The 22,818-nt window shown below is 42.1% G+C and overlaps 2 protein-coding genes across 2 annotated transcripts in view; one reads left to right on the forward strand and one right to left on the reverse strand.

Annotated features, from left to right (window-relative positions):
• The first annotated feature begins 1,149 nt into the window (after nt 1-1,149).
• SCCPDH (saccharopine dehydrogenase (putative)) lies at nt 1,150-22,716 on the forward strand. The gene is made up of 12 exons (XM_037895373.2): nt 1,150-1,531; nt 3,139-3,251; nt 4,246-4,326; nt 6,503-6,632; nt 9,529-9,578; nt 10,103-10,233; nt 10,849-10,966; nt 13,029-13,148; nt 13,233-13,289; nt 14,478-14,589; nt 19,993-20,074; nt 21,327-22,716. The coding sequence occupies exons 1-12, from the start codon at nt 1,327-1,329 to the stop codon at nt 21,430-21,432; spliced, it is 1,305 nt and encodes a 434-aa protein (XP_037751301.1). The 5' UTR covers nt 1,150-1,326; the 3' UTR covers nt 21,433-22,716.
• Nucleotides 22,248-22,818, reverse strand: part of LOC119565716 (kinesin-like protein KIF28P) — a 64,571-nt gene continuing 64,000 nt past the window's right edge. Inside the window, exon 23 of the mRNA XM_037893546.2 lies at nt 22,248-22,678. Coding sequence (XP_037749474.1) covers nt 22,529-22,678 — 150 coding nt within the window. The 3' untranslated portion in view covers nt 22,248-22,528. The remainder of the gene's footprint in view (nt 22,679-22,818) is intronic.

Here is a 22,818-nt window from a genome sequence, read left to right on the forward strand (position 1 = left end):
CCCTTGTTCACTCCAGTCCTCTAGCAACCCTGTGGCAGAGCAGGAACTATACACCTATGTTAGAGAGCTTATTCCTTCACTCTCCCACTTCCCTGGTCCTTCTCGCATGAACAGAGAGCAACAATACCCGAAGTCCGAAGGTGCAAACAATTAGATGTTTATTGGGGTGAACTTCCAGCAAGCTTAAATCCAAGTTCCTTTTTCCTTATTTTCGAATCCCACCTTACTTCCTGTTTGCCCCTAATTTATATAGTAATATTCTTAGCTATACCTTAACCAATCATTCTACTGAAACTTACCTAACCAAAGCTAACATATTGTAACATGATTAGCTAACCAATTATATTCCCCACCTTAATTATTTTACACCCAGCAAAATTAATTATACAGTAGACAGAAACAATCACAGAACCAGACAGAGACCATGCCAATAAACAATAGCAAAGTGGGAACTATAATGACAAAACGATACAGAAGTGAGAATTTCACAACTATATCTATAAAGACATAAGGGTTTCCCAGTTGTGTCTATTGATAAGTGAGTTCTTACCAGACAGAAAACTATCAACCTAAATTTCCTTTTACATCTTCTAGGCTCTTCCCTTTCTCTGGAGGTGATAGATCGGATCACCTTCCTAACAGCCCCATATTGACTAGTTTGGAATGTGAGGATGTGACCGGCTGCTTCCTAGCTTATGGCTGCCTCTGCTGCTCAGCCAAAGGCCTTAGCCTCAGAACAGGGCCTCAGACTGTCACAGTGAGAAAAGGCCCTTACACAGATTCTTTCTTGTATACCTCTATTACTAGCTAAGTGATAAGAATACACCTAAATTCTTAGCGTATAGGCCTTTACAGACAGGCCTGAATATTTATATCCTAACAACCTAATCTCCTCAGTCTCTGCTCTAGCTAGGACTCAAATTGTTCTCAATGATGCACGATCAGGCACTCAAACACAAAACCAGCCTTCCTCTTAACAATAAAGCTACTGAAATTGAAATTATTTCACCTACAGTCTGAGCAGTCCCTTTGCTTGAATAGAAAAGGGAGGACTTGTGGAACCTTAGAGACTAACAAATGTATCTGAGCAGCAGCTTTCCTGAGCTACAGCTCACTTTATGGGATCCATTCAGTGGAAAATTTGGGCGGCGTTCGGAACTTGGGACACGAGCATCCACAGAAGGGGCGGGGCTGCAGTGGGCTGGCGCGGGTCACGTGATTCCTTTCCTGTGGCTCGTTCGGGGCTGGCGTTGGGTCGCGCGCCCACCGTTCACAGTTCCGGAGCAGCTCGCGCCAGGTTCAGCTGCTCGCGCGCCCTCTGTCTCTATGGCGACCCGCGGCGGGGCGGCGGCCGGGAGGCCCTACGAGCTGGTGGTGTTCGGGGCCTCGGGCTTCACGGGCCACTTCGTGGCGGAGGAGGTGGCGCGGGTGGCGGCCGGGGATGAACTGCGGGGCTCGCTGCGCTGGGCCGTGGCCGGCAGGAGCCGGGACAAGCTGGAGGGGGTGTTGGACAAGGCGGCTGAGAGCCTGGGTAAGGGAAGGGAAGAGGAGGGCGGAGGCCTGACGGGGGCTAAACAAACGGGGGACTCCGGCTTTTCACTTCTCCCCCGTAATGCCCCCCCTTCCCCCTGTGGTGATAGCAGTACCTGCTCCCCCGCATAGCCCTGCCCGGTACTCCTCCGCCCATAGCCCTGCCCGCCCCCCCCCCGCTTTCCCCTGTGGTGACAGCAGTACCCGCCCCCTCCCCCATAGCCCTGCCCAGCCCCCCCCCCTTCCCCTTGTGGTGATAGTGTCATCCTCCCTGCCCGTGGCTCTGCCTGGCCTTCCCCCTCCACTCCCCCCCCCCCCATGGCCGTGTCTGGCCTCCCCTTCCCCCTGTGATGATAGTATCACGTTCCCTCCCTCCCCCCCCCCCCCCCCTCCGCCGTGCCTCTGCCTGGCCCTTCCCTCCCCCCTGCCATGGCCCTGTCCGCCCCCCCCCCTTCCCCCTGTGGTGATAGTAGCACCCGCCCCCTTGGCCCTGCCTGGTTCCCCCCCCCCCCGCCCAATCGTCCTACCTGGGCCCCCCCCTTCCCCCACCACCCTGGCGGGTCACCCCGACTCCTGTGGTGATAGCAGCAGCCCCCGCCTGGCCTCTCCCTACATGGCCCTGCCCAGGCAGCCCTTCTCCCTGTGGTGATATCAGCATTGCGCCCCCTCCCCCTCATGGGCCTGCTGGGTCACCCCTTCTCCCTGTGGTTGTAGCAAAATCCCCCATGGCCCTGCGTGGGTTCCCCCTTTCTCCTGTGGTGATATCAACATCCCCTCTTATGGCCCTGCTCAGTCACCCCTTCCCCCTGTGGTGATATCAGCACACACAGCCCCCATGGCCCTGCCTGGTCCCCTTCCCCCTGTGGTGGTAGCAGTTCCCCCCGCATGGCCTGGCCCCTACCCAACCTCCCCCCCCTTCCCCTTGTGGGCATAGCAGTAATTCCCTACAGGGATGGCAGTGCCACTTCCCCAATGGCTCCTCATTTCCCCCTTCCCCCATGCAGATACCAGTGTCCCATGCCCCTCTCCACTGGTGACTGGGGCCTTAAGAGCTCTTTTTCCTGTTTCAATCTCCTTTAACTCCTAACACTCTGGATGGAAGGGGCATCTGTGCACAAATGTTGGGGGAGCCCTCCTTCAAGCTCCTGTGGATGGAGTGGGGATCTGGGAGATTGGTCGCCACAGGCTGCTGAGCGGTCAGTAAGATTTGGGCAGCCCTGCTGGAATGGGGTGGCCATGTCATCTGTGTTTGGGGCCTGGGGGAGCAACTGTGATAGCAATTATTATTATTTGTAATAATAGTCATAGTCTACTGGCCCCATTAATCAGGCCAAGATCCCTTGCAACTGTTGTGAGGTTACACAGGGTGTTGCTGGTGTTTACCTCTGACACCACTGGGGTTTAATCCTCCTCTGCCCCACAAAATGGAGGGAGAAGTCCTAGTTTGTTAATGTGCTGGAAAAGTGTCCCGTTTGCTTCCTATCCTTGTTTTATTTATACCATAAATAAGAATAGTAGTTAAAAGAAAGAGCTAGTAAATTTGATGAGGATAGTAACCTGATAGTACCAGGCTCCTCTTGTAACACTTACTCTTCTTTCGATTCTCAGGAAAACCAGAGCTAAAGTCAGAAGTTGGCATAATACTCTGTGATGTCAGTGACCCATCCTCCCTTGCTGATATGGCTAAACAGGCAGCTGTTGTTCTCAACTGTGTAGGCCCAGTAAGTATCAGTCTTCTAAGTATCAGAAACAAAATGAACAAACAAGCAATTCACATGCTGTTACAGACAAAAGGCGTTGGTATACTGTAAACATGTAATAACTGAGTATGCTGCCTTTTAAAGTCAAAACATGAGCTGCGAAACTCTAAAAATTAAATATAGTTTCTGGAATAAATAAATATTAATGAGATTGTGCTACAGCTTCGGACAGTAAATTTGGAATGGCTGCTTATTGCACGTGAAGTATTGCACCATAATTGCATGTGTTTTGTTTAGAAAATAAAACCAGTAAAGACAATTTTATCTACTTTAGTATTAATGCAAAACAATAATAAAACAAATATAGATTTATCATGTGCTCTACTCCTCCATTCTACGCGTCTTGGCAACACCTATCTTCCAGCTCTTGCCCTTTGATCTACTGTGGATGAGTTGGCAGAGGGAATTCTGCACCTGAAAATTTAAAGGGATACTAGCAACTATCAGACAACTATGATAGCTAAATATTTTTCAGACAGTAGTAACCACACCGATGTCTACAGCTGAAAGATTGAAGAAAACAGTTTTTCTGTTTTGACAGCACTTCAGGTGTGTATTGACTTTGAATGTTTCCCCAGTGTAATTAATTTTCCTTGTTGTTTGTGTGAGTCTCACACAGCAATAGAAGAGAGAACATTTTAATTGAAATATGTAATATAAATCCACAAAAACTGGCTGAGGAATCTGAAATAGATGTAGTGCCTGAAAGTACTTTGAAGTGTTTGTCTTTTAGATAACCAATTACATCTCAAGTTGATGGTATCCCTTTAAATTCCCTCAAAGAATGAGTTCAAGAATTTTAGGTCAGCATAGGGCAAACTCTGTTACGTTTTGTTGACATATCCTAACAAATGGTAATGCCTAACCTACTGTGATGATTGAGCAAATCTGTCTGTAAAATTGTTTTATTGCACATTTGCCAAGTAAGATAAATAGCTTCCTTTTCTGTTTATAGTACAGGTTTTTTGGAGAGCCAGTAGTGAAAGCTTGTGTTGATAATGGCACAAGTTGCGTTGACATCAGTGGAGAACCTCAGGTATGTGGCATGAACAAATGAATGAATTACCGCTTGAAAACATCAGATGAATAATTTAGTAAAGACCGTTTTACTGAATATATTTGGGTCACATCTTTAGTTCTCACTGATATTCCTGAACAGGAAAAATATTTTCCAGTCTCTAAGCTGTAATTTTAAATATGTTCTTAGTTTCCCTTTCTTACTCTTAGTCAAGAGTCATTAGAAACAGTGTGGGACTGAAAATCAGGAACTCATGAATTTTAAATCTCAACCTTGAATGTGATGTCATCTGGGGGTTTCAACTCTTGCATTATTTTCCAAACCATAAAACAGGAATATTAAACACTTGTTTTCCTACTTCACAGGAGTGTTGTAAGGATTAGTTCGTATGTATAAAATGCTTTGCGTACATATAGAAGTGCTGATTAATAATACTGGGTACAATTTTCAAAAGTGCTCAAGTGACTTAGGAGACTAAATTTTACTTTAGAAATGATTTTAGATAAATCATTTGGGAAATCTTGAAAATTCAAAATTAGTAAAATGTCATATCTTCTGGTAGGTCCCCTAGACATAGATTGTAACTTTTCTGTAAGATGGGTTAATTGTCTATGCTACACATGTGAAATACCTAATCTTGCTGGAGATTAAGGTTAAAATCTTGGTAGAGTTGACTCATGGAATTATTTTAGAAGAGATCTTTAAAATGGAATTCCTTTCTGCTGTGTGTGTGTGCATTAAACATTCCATGTACACTATTTTTAAAAGTAGGGATTTGGTCTGATGATCTTGATTAAAATGCTCCCTCCCTCCCAAGTTGAGCAATGTAATATGTACCTAAAAGATGCCAGCTTCTGCATTTCAGTGACTCGATATATGTGTATATAGTCTTCCAGAACTTGGAGATGATAAAGATGCTATTAATGTGAAATATGGCTGATCAGATGTAGATAGATCAGAGGATAGATAAGTAAATAGTAAAGGTGATTCTTTTCTGTCTTGTTCTGCTCCCTTAAAATAAATTATAGTTTGTACAGTTCTGTTTTACCAGAGTAATGATGCTTTAAAAAATAAAATCAAGTGAGATTTTAGGCCGCAATTCAACAGAACATTTAGGCGTGTTCTTAAAGTTAAGCACATGAGTAGTCCCATTTACTTCAGCAGGACTACTCCTGTGCTTACAGTTAAACACATGATTAAATGCTTTGCTGGATTGGGGCTTAAAATCTCACTTGAAAAAATCCCTAGCTGTCATGGTAGTTTAGGACTGGAATAAATTGCCTAGGGAGGTTGTAGAATCTCTTTCATTGGAGATTTTTAAGAGCAGGTTGGACAAACACCTGTCAGGGATGGTCTGATAATACTTAGTCCTGCCTTGAGTTCAGGAGACCTCTCAAGGCCTCTTCCAGTCTGATTGTTCTATAATTCAAAATTATAAAATGTCCTGTTGGTTAGTGATATTAGCTCTTAATGGCTCATAATTTTCTTTATGGTATTTGTGTAAAGGAAAATGAGGAAAGCATAATTATGCAGAATTAGTCACTGGCCTTATGGGGTGGCCAGAATGTAACACTGTATCTTCCACAGGAAAGAGAACAAACATAACTTTCACTGAAACACCGGATTTAAAATATTTCATTACTGTGAAGTTAAGTGTTTCTGTGTGAGTAGCTTTTCAGTTGAGCTGTTCGTTTTCAATGTCCAAGATACATGTCTTGATTGTCTTATACTTTACACAAAGATACTGTGAATATGTTATGACTAAAGAACATAGAATACTGTAAATAGGTACATGTGGACTATGGCTATACTCTTACCACCAGATGGGACTTGTGTTATAAGACAATATGTGTATGATGTGGAGTTTTATGAATAAATAGGCTTGTAAGTGAGACCTCTACCACACTATTTTATTTAGAATATAAACCGTACTTCTTTGAGTGATGGTCTCTATATGTATTCCAAATGTGGATGCGCATGTGTGCCGGAGCTGGAGGTTTTTCAGCAGCACTGTCTGTTGACCTGCACATGGTTATGTAAGGCTCCCTTCTAAATGAACCCGAAAAGGAGGAGGTTCTCTCTGTGTTATGGTTAAAGTTAGAATTTAGTTAATTTAGCATGTTTCCTTGAAGTTCAGATTACACCACAGTCCAGGATTATTTGTCTTAAAATGTTTGTGTTTAATATTTTTCAGTTTCTGGAAGGAATGTATCTGAAATATAATGATAAAGCTGCAGAAAAGGGGGTATATGTCGTTGGAAGCAGTGGCTTTGACTCTGTTCCAGCAGATATGGGAGTCTTATACACCAGAGACAATTTGAAAGGTGATTTATCTAAGTGTGACCTTTATCTTGATAGTTATGTTGAGCTGAGATTCACAATCCTTGATCCTGGCTTGTTTGTCATGTGTTTATTGCTGAGGCTCAGATTTTGTCACAGATATTTTTAGTAAAAATCACGGACAGGTCATGGGCAATAAACAAAAATTCACTGAAGCCTCTGACCTATGCGTGATTTTTACTAAAAATATCCCTGACAAAATGGGGAGGGAGGAAGGTCCAGCACCCACAGTGGCTGGGAGCTCTTATTCTCTTGTGCCCCCACAGCGTCTGGGCAGCTGCAGGGGGGTCTCCCCCTCGCCACCCACAGGGGCTGGGAATCCGGAGTCCCCTTGTTGCCTGACTGTTAGGAGCTGCTGTGGGCCTGCCAGCAGCGGCTGAGAGCTGTGGGGTTGCCTGCTGACCATTCCAGCCCCAGGGCAGAAAATGTCACGGAGGTCTCTGGAAGTCACAAATTCCGTGAAATAATCATAACCTTTTTTATTGCTTATGAGAGAAACAGCAGTAGATGTTGGAGCCATAATATACTCTTTCTGTCAGTGTTCGATTGTCACTATTTTGTCTTTACGAAGGACAAATGTGTAGAAGATAGACTAAAGTCATTTCAGCCTAAGTTGACCCCACTCTCAGTTATGGATTCTGTGTCCAGCAGAATTGCATTTAGTATACTGAATACCTTTCATTGTGACCTTCCTTTGAAGTGAATACCTTTCATTGTGACCTTCCTTTAAAGTGTCAACACAATTACCCACTTAAGTGGCCCCACACTAATTATCTTGAAAATATATGCGCACATATCTACTGTCATAATTGCTATTAGCTAAAAGGATTTTCCTTAACATCTTAGTATACTAATTTTCACTTTAATAAAAATGAATCTGTATTTAGCAGTTTGATTAGCGAGAAAAATGAGTGTACTAATGTATGGGGGTTTTTCTTGACATTTGTTCTTCCTCTTTTCTCTTTCTGATGTTGTTTCATTGTCTTGTGGTCTGTTTGGGCAATACCAAGGACCTTGGGGATGAGGGAGGAATATGTTTCTGACAGGGTACTGATATTGCCCATACAGCTCAAAATACTTTATAATATTAGTAAGAGTCATAGAATCATAGAATATCAGGGTTGGAAGGGACCTCAGGAGGTCATCTAGTCCAACCCCCTGCTCAAAGCAGGACCAATCCCCAATCAAATCATCCCAGCCAGGGCTTTGTAATCCAGGGATTTACAATTCTATGAAGGCTGCCCAAGCACCACACAATGGGAACTGCTCTACTCTATGACTCAGACCACACCAGGTTGATTGCTCAACCCAGGCACTCAGCAAAGCCTACCAGGACATGTCTGGGCAAGTGCGTCTAGGCACATGGACTAAGGATATAAAATAGGGAACAGTAACAGCAGGCCTTTACCTTTCTCCTCCCCCACACCTATGCTAGAAGCAACAGGAATGTGGAGAAGGTGAAGGTGATCTGAGGAGATTGGTCCGGGCTTAAGGAGAAGCCTGTGCATTAAGAAGTGTAACATCCAGTGGGCTGAGAAAAATTCTGATCTAAATACTGCCTTGTGTAATAAGGTTTAAGATTTAGATTGTACATTTATATTTTATTTTCTTTGCTAACTTTCTCTGATCCTTTATGCCTACCACTTAAAATCTTTCTGTAGCTAATAAATCTGTTTTATACTTTACCTAAAACAGTGTATTTTGCTTGAAGTGCTTGGGAAATCTCAGCTCAGTTACAAAATTCGGACCAGGGCAAGAAGGTACAGCCTGGAGTGTAAGGCTGGGGGGAATTGGCTGGAGCCTCTCTATTGTTGGTTCATGAGTGGCTGGGAGAAGCATTCATGTAACTAGGTTGGGTGTGTTCCTGCTTGTGGATGGCTGTGTAAATTCAGTAACTGCCAGACAACAGTGAGAGGGAGTGCAGGCTGGTGGGTCAGAGGGCTCAGCAGTACCCCAGTTCCAGGTTGCACCCCAGGGATCCTGTCACACCCTCCTGAAAACACACATGAATTCAAAAGGCCTCTAAACCCTACCTCTCCTCATCCCAAATAAGCATTAGGTAAAGGAACTTGCAACTCGTATGTGAACAGAAAGAAAAGGAGTACTTGTGGCACCCTAGAGACCAACAAATTTAAGTTTTTTCATGAAATTGGTTAGTCTCTACGGTGCCACAAGTACTCCCCCTCTTTTTGCGAACACAGACCAACCCGGCTGCTACTCTGAAATATGTGAACAGAGTACTTCAATCAGGTGGGGATACTTTTTTATAAATTTTTAAAAGGTGGTATCTTGGCTTTAAGATATAGCAGACAGTAAACTAAGGTTTGGGAGAGAAAATTTGTTTTGCTGTTCATTACAGAAAATTGAACTACTTAGCAAAATGTAAAATATATACAGTAAGTTTGATGCAGTGGAACAAGTTGATTTATAGTATGGCACTCAAAAGGGCTACCAAATTTTGTGACTTCGTTTCTAAGTTTCAATAGCCTACATAATGCTTAATGTCAAAACAAAGGCGAAAAATGCTTTGGGCCTTGATGTTGTCTTTTCCCTTTTTTAATTACTGAGCTGTCCTTTCTGTATATAAAACAAGGATGGGAGCTAGTGAGTGAGGATAATACCATACACTCTCATAAAAGCACTTTGCCTGTGGTACTCAATGTGAGTAAAATAACCTTGGCTCACAATCGTACTAGTTTATTTTCCTTGGAGATAAAATACTTCAATACTGGAGTCTTACTTTACTCTTCCTTCTCTGCTAGTGATATCAGTCCTCTGACAATCTGTCTGGATGTGTCCCTCGGTGGGTGAACTACTGTATGACTGCATATGCTATGAGCTACCTTTTTTTTCTTTATACACTTTTTTCCCCCATTAAAGGTACCCTAACTGCAGTTGAAAGTTTCCTGACTGTGAAATCTGGACCTGAGGTTAGTTTGTTTATATTGTCTTCTGAAATTGCATACTTATTAGCCACAAGAATACATAATATGAAAATTACAAAGTTTGTGAGACAGCAGCTAACCAAATAAGTATTTTTTACCCATAATCAAAATATCATATCCTTTGTAGCAGCTTTGCAAAACTGCCATGAAGCTACATTGGACCATGGAACAAGCTAGATGCCAGCCCTTTGTGGTAGTGATGAAAAATAATTTTATTGGTCTTGATGTGACTGATAACTAGTCTTTTGATAAAAAACATTTATCATAGCAAGGCTCATTTGTAAAGAGTTGGCGGGGAAAACATGTGCAAAATACATTAGAACATAACCTGAGCTGCTGTCAGTAGTGCCAGTGCTGATATATTTTTTTAATGCAGCTGGTCGTGCACGTAGACATAATATGAGAAATGTTAAAAGTAGTAATAAGGAGAGTGTTTCCCCAGGCTGGATTAAACATTAGGTCAGGATTTTAGATAATGGAATAGTTACAGTTTCATGGTATTTCACTAGGGTTACAGTATCCATGATGGAACCTGGAAGTCAGCTATTCATGGCCTTGCAGATCAAGACAATTTGAGGAAGCTTCGAAAACAGATAGGACACAAACCTCTCCCAATCATCGGTGCAAAACTAAAAAGAAGGTAAGAGAAACTTATAAGACCAGAACTTTGTTTTGTTTTAATCTTTCCCCTAAAGCTTTATAATTATATTATATTTTAATATAAATTTCTAAAAGAAGGAATGTTTCCTGTCTGGTAAAATTGGAGGAATAACTTGTTTAAATAAAGGCTTAATGTATCTGATATTTCAATATAAGGTACAATGAGGGGAAAATGCATCAAAATTGATTGTTGTTTTTTTTTGTAACATCACCTGTACTGAAAGCTTTATTAGAGAAACTGTTAGAAGTACCTTTTGATCCTAGATTTACCAACTTAACATTTCAAAAGCTCTTACTGCTATGGAAGGACAAAAAGGACAAAAACAGGGAGTAAGTCAAATTCATCCCTTGGTAATGCAGTTGACTTTGGTTTGTGGTAGGGATAAATTTGGCTCAGGTTTTTGGATTATTTATTACTTAAACCCAAAGGAAAGAGAGAGTATGGGGTAAGAATGCTTAAGGAAAATGCTCTGTTTTTGTCCAAGTTCTTACAATTGTAAGTCAGTTTTACAACTTACTAAGTTTTGAAAAGAATAGCTATACAAGTGACATTACTGTAAGTGACGGAAAATATTAATGTTTCTTTTGCCTTCAGAGGACTAGTGTTTTACAGTCAGGAATTCAAAGAGTACTGCATTCCATTCATGGGATCAGACGTCTCTGTTGTAAAACGAACTCAACGGTATTTGCACACAGATTTGCAAGAAACACCTGTAAGTTTGCTCTTATGTTTATAAAATCAGTGTTCTGTTGTGTTCTTTGTAGTGCTTTCAGTGGCATGAAGCATCTCTTTAAATCAACTATCTTCAGACTAGACTGGCTACAGATTTAGGGTTACTAGAGAAGGGACAAACACATTGTCTTTTCCCTTACTAAGCTTCAGTCAAAGATCTTGTGGGAGCTTGTGGGAGCCTCATTTGCTCCTGGAATCTCAGCTGGCTGTGGTGTCCTAGTTTTTTGTTTTGTTTTTTGTTTTTTACCCTTTCCCACCCTGCAGTCTGTGCTTTGCTAGCAGGGTACCATCTTTCAGGTGTGGACCGAATGCCATTTCTTTATGAATCTTGTCAACTGTAGGCTAAACTACTTAACATGCTCTTTGCAGCTTGTCATCTTAGTGTTGTGAGCCATGTTGTACAGTACATAAAACAAGAACTCCGTACGCTGCAATGGCCTCCTCTTTGCTTTTGAGCGCAGTTTGAGTTACAGTTAACCTATAAATCCCTATAGGGTCTGTACCGTGGCTATCTAAGAATGCTTCTCTTTATATACCTTCCATACAGATGAGATAGAGATGAACAAGTTCTTAAACTGAAACTTTGTGGGAAGGGTTTTCTCATTAGAAGTTCTTGACCCTGGAACTCGCCTCTCTTGTCATTAGAGTAGGTGTTTGCTCACCTTGGAAAGTAGGGTAAAGTTAATCTTCTACTTCAGGTTTTTGCTGGAGGAAGGCTGAGGAGTGTTTCACTTATAAAACTGGGTGAAGCAGTTGGGTTACAATATTGTGTATGCTCTTTAGAGAAGTACTGGAGCAACTTTAAGTTTATTTCTGTTGTTTTTTGGACAGAGTCAAGTGTTGGACTTATATATAGTTAATAATTTTCATTCTAATTATGAAGTAATTTATGCCCAGAGGTTTAGGTGGTTAGCCCATATTACAAACATAAAATATAACAAATTTTGACTCTAGCTCATTCCATGTGATTCTGCACCATTTTAAACATCTGTTAAGATTAGATACTGATCCATATTATGCATAGATCTTTATTATTTTAACATTACTTACAGCATCAAACACTTCTAAAAATAGCCTCTTTTCTAGTTTAACATCTTCTAATGGTTTCCTCTGTGCATTAAGGAATACTGTCATTTCATTCCCTACTCCCTGCCCCCAAAACTGTCAGGTCTGTGTAGCGTAGCAAGTAGATTGTGATCAGTGGGTAATGCCACTCTTGATCTGCACCTGGTGTTTTTATTGATGTCTGTGGGGTTTGGGTGTGCAGATTGAGGGCAGCATCAAGGTGAGAAATGCTCTATGTTCACAGTGCGTGGGTGCTGAGCTTTTACACATTTTCTCAACAGGAGATGAGTACCAGCAGTCTCTTGAATCATTTAAAACAAAGTTAGTTTTGCTTGTGTTGAGGCAAAAAAAGATGGGAAATGTAGTTTTAAAGGAGGAAGAAAAGTAATGTGTGTCTGGCTTAAGATCTGTTCTGCGCTGTTCTGTTTATCATATCCCGTCTCTACAGCTTGCACCACAAAATTATAGTTATTCTCCCCTTATTTTTTCTACTCACTGTGAATACTGACAATGCAGCATTAGTCAGAGATGGTCGGAACTGAGTGTATGCGTATATCAGAAATGTTACAGCAGCACAGCTGCAGCATTTCTAGTGCAGATACTTTGTACAGCGATGGAGTGGGTCCTTCTGTTGCTGTACTAAATCCATGTCTCTGAGAAGCAGTAGTTAGATCAATGGAAACATTTTTTCTGTTGACCTAGCAGTGTCTATACCAAGGCTTAGGGAAGCTTCACTATGTTGCATAACGTGTGAAATTTTTCACAGCCTTGAGTGATGTACAGTACTTAAGTGACCTAACTTTGTAGTGTAGGCCAATCCTAAAAGTTGTTTGAAGGTTCTTCAGAATCTTTATGCTGTGGAATATCTTTCGACATCAGCACAGTGGAATAGTTTTTTTGTCTTAGATAAGAGCTGAGAGGCGAGTAATTATTATGTAAATCTTTTACTGAAAAATTATCGTTTTGTGTTCCGTTAGGTGCAGTATGCAGCTTATGCAACAGTGGGTGGTATTGCATCTGTTATTAAGCTGATGTTTGCTGGCCTTTTATTTCTTCTTCTTGTGAAGTTTAGCTTTGGAAGAAATCTCCTGACAAAAGTAAGTATTGTTTTTCATTTTTTAACATTTCAGACATGCTGGCCAGTTGCTTTTTCTAATTTAGTTTTGGGTTTTCTTCTGCAGTACCCAGAATTTTTCTCTAGTGGACGTTTTACAAAGAAAGGACCAACACAAAAGCAGGTAATTTAATTTTTTCATCCCCAGTTATACAGCATTTTGGTGTTTGCTTTTATTATGCAAATTACAGAGCAAGAGTCTAGAGTCTGCCACTTAGGGGTATGTCTACAGTGCAATAAAAAACCCATGGTAGAGACTTTCAGGACATGGCTACACTTGCAGATGTAGAGCACTGTGAATTAAACCAGCCCTCGGAGAGCTCAGTAGGGAAAGTGCTGCAGTGTGTTCACACTATCAGATTCAAGTGCACTGGCGTGGCCACATTGGCAGCTCTTGCAGTGCCACAGAGAGCAGTGCATTGTGGAAGCTATACTAGGATGCAAGTGGCTGCAACGTGCTTTTCAAATGGGGTGAGGGGTGTGTGTGTTGTGTGTATGGGGGGGAGAGTGGGTTTTTGGGGGGCTGAGAGCATGTCAGCATGCTGTCTTGTAAGTTCAGACAGCAGCACACACACCCCCCACGCACACACGTGCGCGCCTGTGTCTCTCTCACACTCACAGCAAGCAATATTCCACAGTAATGGTTGCTTTGTCCTAGAGCAGATAAGCATGCCGGCTGTCGGAAACGGCGCTTTGAAAGGGCATATCCACATTCCTGCAGCCAATTCCAAAACAATGACAAGAGTGGCCACTTGACTTAAGGGGATTATGGGATGTTTTCAGAGGCCGATCGCAGTGCAGTAATGCAACACTTCATTCACACTGATGCTGGGGTGTTTCAGCTAAGGCGCAGCAAGCGTTATGCTTCTCGTGGAGGTGGATTACCAGGAGCGCTCCAACTGCAGAGTCCAGGCGCTCGAAGTGCCTTGCCATTGTGGATGGGTCATGAGTTAGGGTGCCTGAGGCTGCTTTAATGCGCTCTAACTTGCAAGTGTAGCCAAGCCCTCAGTGCCTGAGTTAACTGACTTGAGCTCTTGGGGCTAAAAATTGCAGTGTAGACATTCGGGCTGGAGCCTAGGCTCTTAAATCCTGCAAGGAAGGTTTTAGAGCCCAAATATCTACACTTGCTATTTTTAACCCACAGCCCAAGTTAGTTAATCTGGGTTGAGAGACTAGAAAAGTTGTTGGTGTAATATATATTGTTATGAAAAGGTATAAAAGATGAAGTATGCTTTCTAGATACAAATTGTTGTATTACATAAAGAAATGGCTACTCTGTAAATGAATGCACTTCTTGTTTTCTGCATTGCAGATAGATGGATCATCCTTTACAATGACATTTTTTGGTGAGGGATACTGCGAGGGCCAAGATCCACAACAGGGCAAACCAAATGTAAAAATCTGCACCCAAGTGAAAGGACCAGGTAAAGAAGCCAGAATGCTTTATTATGGCCATCTTAAAAATCCAAGGTCAGCTGTTTGTCATGTACCCCTCTTCTACTGACCATTATTTTTAGCATTGTAAAGAGTATTTGAATAAAGCTGGAAGCCATTGTATAGTTGCCAGCTGTTCTAAAGAGGCAGTGATGTTGGAAGGAAATCTGCTTGCGGGTGTTATGTAAGCAAGAAGTTAAACTGGAGAAATGAAACCACCAGATGTAAATAACACTACTACAATTAAAAAAATTAGCTTACTACCTTAACTTACGGAGGACTTCCATTTCATATAGCAACCTGGAATTTCAACACTAATTGCATCTCACTCTATGGTTATTCCAAGGCTCAACACAGCCATTGCTACTAACAAGCTACTTTTCCATGATTTTTTGGGAAGAGTGCCTGTGTACTGTTCGCAAAAAGAAAAGGAGTACTTGTGGCACCTTAGAGACTAACCAATTTATTGAGCATAAGCTTTCTGGCCCACCTTGATTATCATACACATTGTAAGGAGAGCGATCACTTTACATAACCTATTACCAGCAGGAGAGTGGGTTTGTGTGTGTGGGGTTGGGGTTGGGGGTGGGGGTGAGAAAACCTGGATTTGTGCTGGAAATGGCCCAACTTGATTATCATACACATTGTAAGGAGAGTGATCACTTTAGATAAACTATTACCAGCAGGAGAGTGGGGTGGGAGCAGGTATTTTTTCATGCTTTGTGTGTATATAAAAAGATCTTCTACACTTTCCACAGTATGCATCTGATGAAGTGAGCTGTAGCTCACGAAAGCTTATGCTCAAATAAATTGGTTAGTCTCTAAGGTGCCACAAGTACTCCTTTTCTTTTTGCGAATACAGACTAACACGGCTGTTACTCTGAAACCTGTGTACTGTTGTTAATTTTGATGGAATATAATGGGCACAAAGAGTTAAAGGTGTTATATGATCCTCTCACTGTCTAATGTTAAACAAGGGTTTGGTATAGAGAGACCTTAACCTGCTTAGCATCATAGCAAACACATCATTAGAAATATTTTTAATCCTTTATTAAAGGTATAGATAAGAAGGAAAAAAACAGTTAAGGCTTTTATTTTAGGAACATGCCTTGCTCCCTTTCCCTCTAGCTCAAAATTTTTTAAAGGAGGACTCCCCATCCCCCTTTGACAGTGTTTAGGTAGTAATAACTGTCTTTGGGGTGGGGGAAGTTAGTTGGGCTGTTGCTGTTCTTAAATCCAATCCCATTTCCTAAAAACAAAATACACACACACACACACCACCCCCTACCCCCCCCAGCAAAAATAGAAAATACAGCTTCTCTCTGGTGTTGACTCACTTCCATCCTCACTACTGGAAAAATACTATTGCACATGGTCTTATCGGCCACTCTAGGACCTGGCAAACTTGTACAGGTTTTAACTGCCTCTTGGTTACAATCTTACAGCAGTGCTGCAAAATATAGTCTATACCAGACTCTTATTAAGACAGAAGGAAAAAGGAGACAGACAGACAAGAGAAGACATATGAAGGGAAAGGAAAAAGATACACATGGTGTTTGTAAAAGTCTTTAATCCCAGGTGGTGGATGGATTGAGGAAGCAGGTGAAGGTGATGTTATCTGGGTCCCTCTCTGGAGCGGGAAGATGAAGGCCTAGTTGTGTGTTATGGCAGATCCTGGTGTCCCATGAGACCGTGGGGGTGGAAGCTATGATGGCAAGTCTCTCTGCAGCTCTTGTTGTCAGACAGCTGCTTCTTGATTTCTCCTTCCCCCTCCAAAAATGGTGTGATGGGTGGAATAACCCATCCCCATATATTGTCCACTAGTTAGGCCTACTTCCAGAACAATACATTTTGATTTTCGGTCCCACCCTTCTGATGTTCACCAGGCATGATATTAACGTTATCCTTGAGTTATATCAGTAGGCCTTTTTGTTTTTATTAATTCAGTCTGTCTCCTTTAGGCATCTTTTCCCATCAATATATGTTGTTTATGGCTTATTGTGACATTTTATGAACTTTTACTCATATGTCACAGTTGAGCTCACCATTAAGGTATATTTGTAGGCCTAATTACACCTCTACCCTGATATAATGCAGTCCTTGGGATGCAAATAATCTGACCGTGTTATATTGAACTTGCTTTCCCTCCCCCCTTGTTCCCTGACCGTCCCCTCCAGAGACCCCTGTCCCTAATCACCCCCAGGACCCCAACCCCCCTGCTCCCTGTCTCCTGACTGCTCCTACCCCATCCACACTCCTCGCCCCCTGACAGGCACTCAACGGCAGCGGCAGGAAGCGGAGCAACATGGCCCCAGCCTGCTCCACTCCTCCACCTCCCAGCTGCAGTGCTCCACCTGCTGCTGGTGAGTGCGGGGAGGTTGGGGAAAGGACATCCCCCGTACTCACCTGTGGCGGGAAGTGGAGTGATGCAGCTGCAGCCTGCTCCGCTTTCCTTGCCCTGGCCCCAGCTGTGTCGCTGCGGGGGAAGTTGGGGAAAGGTCCTGCACTCATCTGGGGCGGGAAGCAGAGCACTGTGGCTGGGAGTGGGAGGAGTGGAGCGGGCTGGGGCTGGGCTGCTCTGCTTCTGTGGCTGCTGGTGAGTGCGGGGGGGATTCCCTTCCCCCAAGCCCTGTCCCCAGAGCGACACAGCTGGGGGCGGGGTGAGGGAAGCGGAGTGGGCTGCTCCTGGCCCGCCCGCTAATCCCCTGGGCCACTTGGGACTGCAGGACCCCCAAAAGTGCCCCCCCACAGCTGCCTCCCAGACCTGGGGTGGGGAGGGGGGAGGAACCCCTGACTGCCCCCCAAGACCCTCTGCCCCTTTTTCAACCCCTTGGCCCTGGCCCAGCACCCTTAACATGCCGCTCAGAGCAGCGTGTCGGAGCTTTACTGTGTTTTTATGCGAACCCGCGTTATATCGGGTTGTGTTGTATCGAGGTAGAGGTGTATTACAACAGTACTACTTATGTAAATTGATTCAGTTTCTGATATTCCACCTAGGAAGTGAGAGACTAAGCAGCTAAAAGTGATGTGAAGAGAGAGTACTTCTGTGATTGTTACAAATTGGCCTCATGCCTTACTGTATAGTCACCAGTCTATAGAAATTGGACCCAACTGCTGGGTCCCATGTACTTCAAAGTTGACTGCGGTTGACAGTAAGGGACTCTAGTGCTCACTCCTAGGTACAGAGATCTTGTCTGATGCCCTTACTTGGGATGTGGGATCTAGCTGCCCTAGACTCTGAAACCAGTGCCTCAGAACTCCCAGCTGGCCTATGGTCACTCTGGGCTTCTAGTTTAATTTATTTTGGGACAACTTGGGAGGAAAGCAAGGAACACAGGTAACTTGTTTGCAGCTGAGAGTTACAAATCTTTGAAAAGAACAAAGTCCTGAGATGTACCTTCCCTGAGTCTCATCTCACCTTTTCTGTGTGTGTGTTGTCATCTCTTTCCTGCAAGTCCTTACTGCATGTCATAAATATAAAGGGAAGGGTAACCACTTTTCTGTATACAGTGCTATAAAATCCCTCCTGGCCAGAAGCAAAACCCTTTCACCTGTAAAGGGTTAAGAAGCTAAGGTAACCTAGCTGGCACCTGACCCAAATGACCAATGAGAGGACAAGATAATTTCAAATCTGGAGGGTGGGGGACAGAGGGAGAACAAAGGGTTTGTCTGTCTGTGTGATACTTTTGCTGGGAACAGATCAGGAAGTCAGCCTCAGAACTTCTGTTAAGTTAGTAAGTAATCTAGCTAAAAATGCGTTAGATTTCCTTTTGTTTAATGGCTGGTAAAATAAGCTGTGCTGGATGGAATGTATATTCCTGTTTTTGTGTCTTTTTGTAACTTAAGCTTTTGCCTAGAGGGATTCTCTATGTTTTGAATATGATTATCCTGTAAGGTATTTCCCATCCTGATTTCATAGAGGTGATTCTTTTACCTTTTCTTTAATTAAAATTCTTCTTTTAAGAACCTGATTGATTTTTTCATTGTTCTTAAGATCCAATGGTTTGGGTCTGTGTTCACCTGTACAAATTGGTAAGGATTCTTATCAAGCCTTCCCCAGGAAAGGGGTTTTAGGGCTTGGGGGGATATTTTGGGGGAAGACGTCTCTAAGTTGGCTCTTTCCCTGTTCTTTATTTAAAACGCTTGGTGGTGGCAGCATACGGTTCAAGGACAAGGCAAAGTTTGTACCTTGGGAAAGTTTTAACCTAAGCTTAGGGGGTTTTTCATGCAGGTCCCCACATCTGTACCCTAGAGTTCAGAGTGGGGAAGGAACCCTGACATTGCACATGGAAGGGCCTCACCACTGCCTCTTAAATATGGTCTGTGTGCCATGTGCTCATCCTAGGAAGCTCCAGATTTACCAGTCATGCTGCTTCTCGACACAGGAGCCTGCAAGAAGGAGACTTTTGGTCCACAGGGATGGGCCCATAGTCAAGACCATCAAAATCAGTCGCCTAGATTTCAGTCTTAATGGTAGGGTAAAGTTGTAGGCCCAATTATTACAAGACTAATTGTGAGCTCAACTGTAAAATGTACATGAAAGCCCATAAGTAAGTGTCAAAATCATTTACAGTAATAAATGTTGAAAGGAAAAGTTGCAAAAGGGAGACAGATGGAATTAGTACAAACAAAAAGGTCTACTGGTATAACTCAAGGTCTGTGTTAAGCTCAGGCCTGCTAAACAAGAACTATGGAACCAGAAATCAGTGAACCAGAATTAGTATCAGAAACTAGGCCTAATTGGTGGATAAAATAATGAGGATGGGCTATTCTACCCACTGTTCCCTTTGTGGGTCTTTAAAGACAGCTTGGCTAAGAGCAAGCCTCACCACATGGCTGCCACCTCTCACAGTCTCCTGGGATGTGAGGGATATACTGGCCAGAGAAAGGGACCCAGATGACACCACCCCCTCTACAGCTCCAGCTGAATCCCAAACACTGAGGAAATAGGACCTGACTTCAACAGCAGCATCAGTCTCTAAACTAACTTTTTCTCCCGCAAAAAGTCAGTTATTACCATCTTTCTGCCAAACAAGGGTTTTTCCTTTAAATATTCTCTCAACTGGAAAAGGAACATGAACTGTTGTTAAAATGAAAGCCTTACTTAATACTTTACAATTCAAATGCTTTAACTGTTTCCTTCATCTTTAATAAAAGGTTTAAAATTATGTTTAATGCTGTTTTTCCCCCATGGTACTAAACAAGCTGAAGTCTCTTGCTACTAAACTCTGATCCATGTTTAAAACTGTTTAATGTTGAACAGTGACTGGGTTGTGTTAGCACCTTGGGCTCTATATTCCATCTAATTATATACATCAGTCTTCAACAAGCTGTCACACACCTTATTGGTGCTCAACAGATCGTTATCTACTCCATTATCACATTTTTTGCAGATGCTGGCTATGTTGCTACAGCAGTAGCAATGGTTCAGGCAGGTGTAGCGCTGCTAAAGGATGCAAGTTCTCTTCCTAAACAGTGAGTCTTTATTTTCCTATGTACTGTATGTGTGCATTCAGACAGGGGCTATTTTTAAACCCCTAGTTCTCTGTGCATTTAAGATGGAGCTGGAAAACGAACATCCAAGAAACACACAGCATGCTCCTTGTGTATCGAGTTATCCAATTTTTTTCAATAGAGATTGATGTGAGCTATGTCTTCACAAAATCAACCACCTTATTAAGTTCTGGAAAAACCCCAAGCCAAGCAAAGCTTTCTATAACTCAGTGCATAATTATTTGTAATAACCAATCCTCACAGTTTTAAATCACTTTAATTCTGATAACTGCATAAAATATTATCAGCTAAATTATTTGTCTTGTCTTCTGTAATTAGAAATGTGGACAACTAGCTTTTTAATTTTTAATTAGTCTTCCCCCTCCTACCTTGGGGCTGCTTCTCTGGCTGGCACAAAGGAGGTGTAGTAAAAGAAAAGCTACTGCTGCATCCAGGGCAGAAGCATAATTACAATTAATTTTTGGTTATTTGGGCCATTGAGATTTTAAATATTTATTTATGTAGCTATCAAAATAAATCACTTTTATACAAAAAAGTTACCTTTTGAAGTGCTTCAGGGCTGGCCATGCTGGTAGAGCTCTGTGTGAGAGCCTGCAGGAGATAACTTGTCAGTGATCCCTGCCTTCATGGATGGATTAGCATCAAGGGTCCTGGGGCAGCAAGAAGCAGAGGGAATCGCTGAAGAACTACTCCTGGGTCCAGGACCCCGATGCAGCAGCATTTCCCTGCCTCCTGTTGCTTTGAGACTCCTCTCTGCTATAGAGACAGTCCATCCATGAAGGCAGGGGTAAGGGCAGGTTTGTGTCCTTAGACCAGGGGTTGGCAACCTTTCAGAAGTGGTGTGCCAAGTCTTCATTTATTCACTCTAATTTAAAGTTTTGCAGGTCAGTAATAGTCTAATATATAACTAAACTATTGTTGTATGGAAAGTAAATAAGGTTTTTAAAATGTTTAAGAAGTGTGAGTGGCACTGAAAATCAGCTCACAGGCTGCCTCTGGCATAGGTTGCCTTGACTGTAAAATCCCCAAAATGAGCTTGCATCATCACAAGAGCTCCTGTTGCAGGCACCAAAATCCTGAGACTCTCAATTAATTCACAAGCATAAGCAATACTGTAGTTAAGACAAATGGTTGTATCTTTGGTAGTCAGGGGATAATTGATAATTAAGTACTCATTAGATACATTTGACCTGTTTTGTAATTCATTTAACAGAGGTGGCGTATATACTCCAGGAGCTGCTTTCTCTAAAACAAAACTGATTGATCGGCTGAACAAACATGGCATTGAGTTCTCTGTTATTAGCAAGTCAGAAGCCTGAAGTTTCAAAATTAATTCCAAGGAAAACTATACTTGCATGAACTAACATACCAAGAGCTTATTCAGATTTAAAACCGAATAAAAACATTTACAAATCAGTTGTATTGTTGCTAACAATGATATAAAAAGGATTGTAGCATTTTGTGTAGTGAACCAGCTGATGTAAAGAGAATAATACTCCTACACCATGCAGTGTTAGAGAAATTACTGCTTCAGCATCTATTTAGATGTCAAAAATTAATCCTGTATAAATATGAGCTGAAAGAGGTTAATGGGATGCATGTGTTTTAGGTCTGATCATCTATAGAATTTTAATAGGTATTGGTAAATTGGGGGCAGTAGTTGGAGAGCTTTCAGCTAGCATAACAGTAGGTTCTAGTTATCTGTCAGTCAAGGGATTTAAGAAATAACTCCATTTACCACTGAAGGGCCTGGATAACAAGTGCCTTAGCTAATTATTTATGACTGTTTAGGGGAAGGGATCACTTATTTGTGCTGTGGTCATTTTGTATGATTTGGTACTTATAAAAACAAGACTGGCTTCAATTTCTTGTAATTCTCCATAACTTGCTGTAATGGGCTTTACACTAGGAAAGTCCAGCTCCTTATTTCTAGGAGTTACACTGAAAAACAAGAACACATTAGGAGTAGATGGAGCAATTAAGATAAAGAGAGTTGTTAATGCAGGTCAAACAAGGCTAACAAATTAACTTACATGTTATGTGAGTGCAGAAGCTATGAGGATAGGTGCTTTATGGTATAAATCTTATTCATGTGATTCTAGAGATGTGGAAGGAAATACTTTTGTAACTTGAGTTTTGAAGATTTAGTATGACAAGCAAGCAGTTTTGGTCTGTCTTTGTGTATAGTACAATATGTGACCTACAGCAATGAAAATTGCCACATTCTAAAATTGAAGTCTTTGTACAAATTATCTGGGTAATTAAACAAGAAAGCTGAGCTGCTTGGTCTTCCACCAAGTATGGATTAAGCTAAGCCTAACTCTTTATGCTTTAAGGTTGTTGTTTAGCTATCCACCTACAAATGGCAGACTGCAAAGTTAACAAGTAATTAAGTCACTGTTGCTCAAGAACTGCTTATGCTATGCTTTCTCTTTTCTTTTTAACTATAAGAGCAACATCATTTTTCAATCTGCATATGCTAGATTCAAGCTGCTCCCCAAAATCCTTCAACATGTGTGATTGTCTCTCTGTAAAAAGACGTAGCACCTGAAGGTTATCTTCTTCCTGCAAAAGACCAATAAAATTAATGAGTATATATTGGACTCAGAGTGCATGCTATTTTATATATCTTTTCCTCATGGATGTCTTAGAGTGGCATGGTGGTGATTAAGGCAATAACTAAAAAATAGCAGGTAATAGTTAAA

Source organism: Chelonia mydas, chromosome 3 (genome assembly GCF_015237465.2).
Source record: "Chelonia mydas isolate rCheMyd1 chromosome 3, rCheMyd1.pri.v2, whole genome shotgun sequence".
In the NCBI taxonomy this organism is placed as follows: domain Eukaryota; kingdom Metazoa; phylum Chordata; order Testudines; family Cheloniidae; genus Chelonia; species Chelonia mydas.

Excerpts from the sequence above, each read along its gene's own strand:
- SCCPDH (XM_037895373.2), top strand. The coding sequence starts at position 1,327 with ATGGCGACCCGCGGCGGGGCGGCGGCCGGGAGGCCCTACGAGCTGGTG. Across the intron at positions 10,234-10,848 it reads GGTGCAAAACTAAAAAGAAG|AGGACTAGTGTTTTACAGTC; the intron begins GTAAGAGAAACT and ends TTTTGCCTTCAG. Across the intron at positions 13,290-14,477 it reads AAGGACCAACACAAAAGCAG|ATAGATGGATCATCCTTTAC; the intron begins GTAATTTAATTT and ends TCTGCATTGCAG.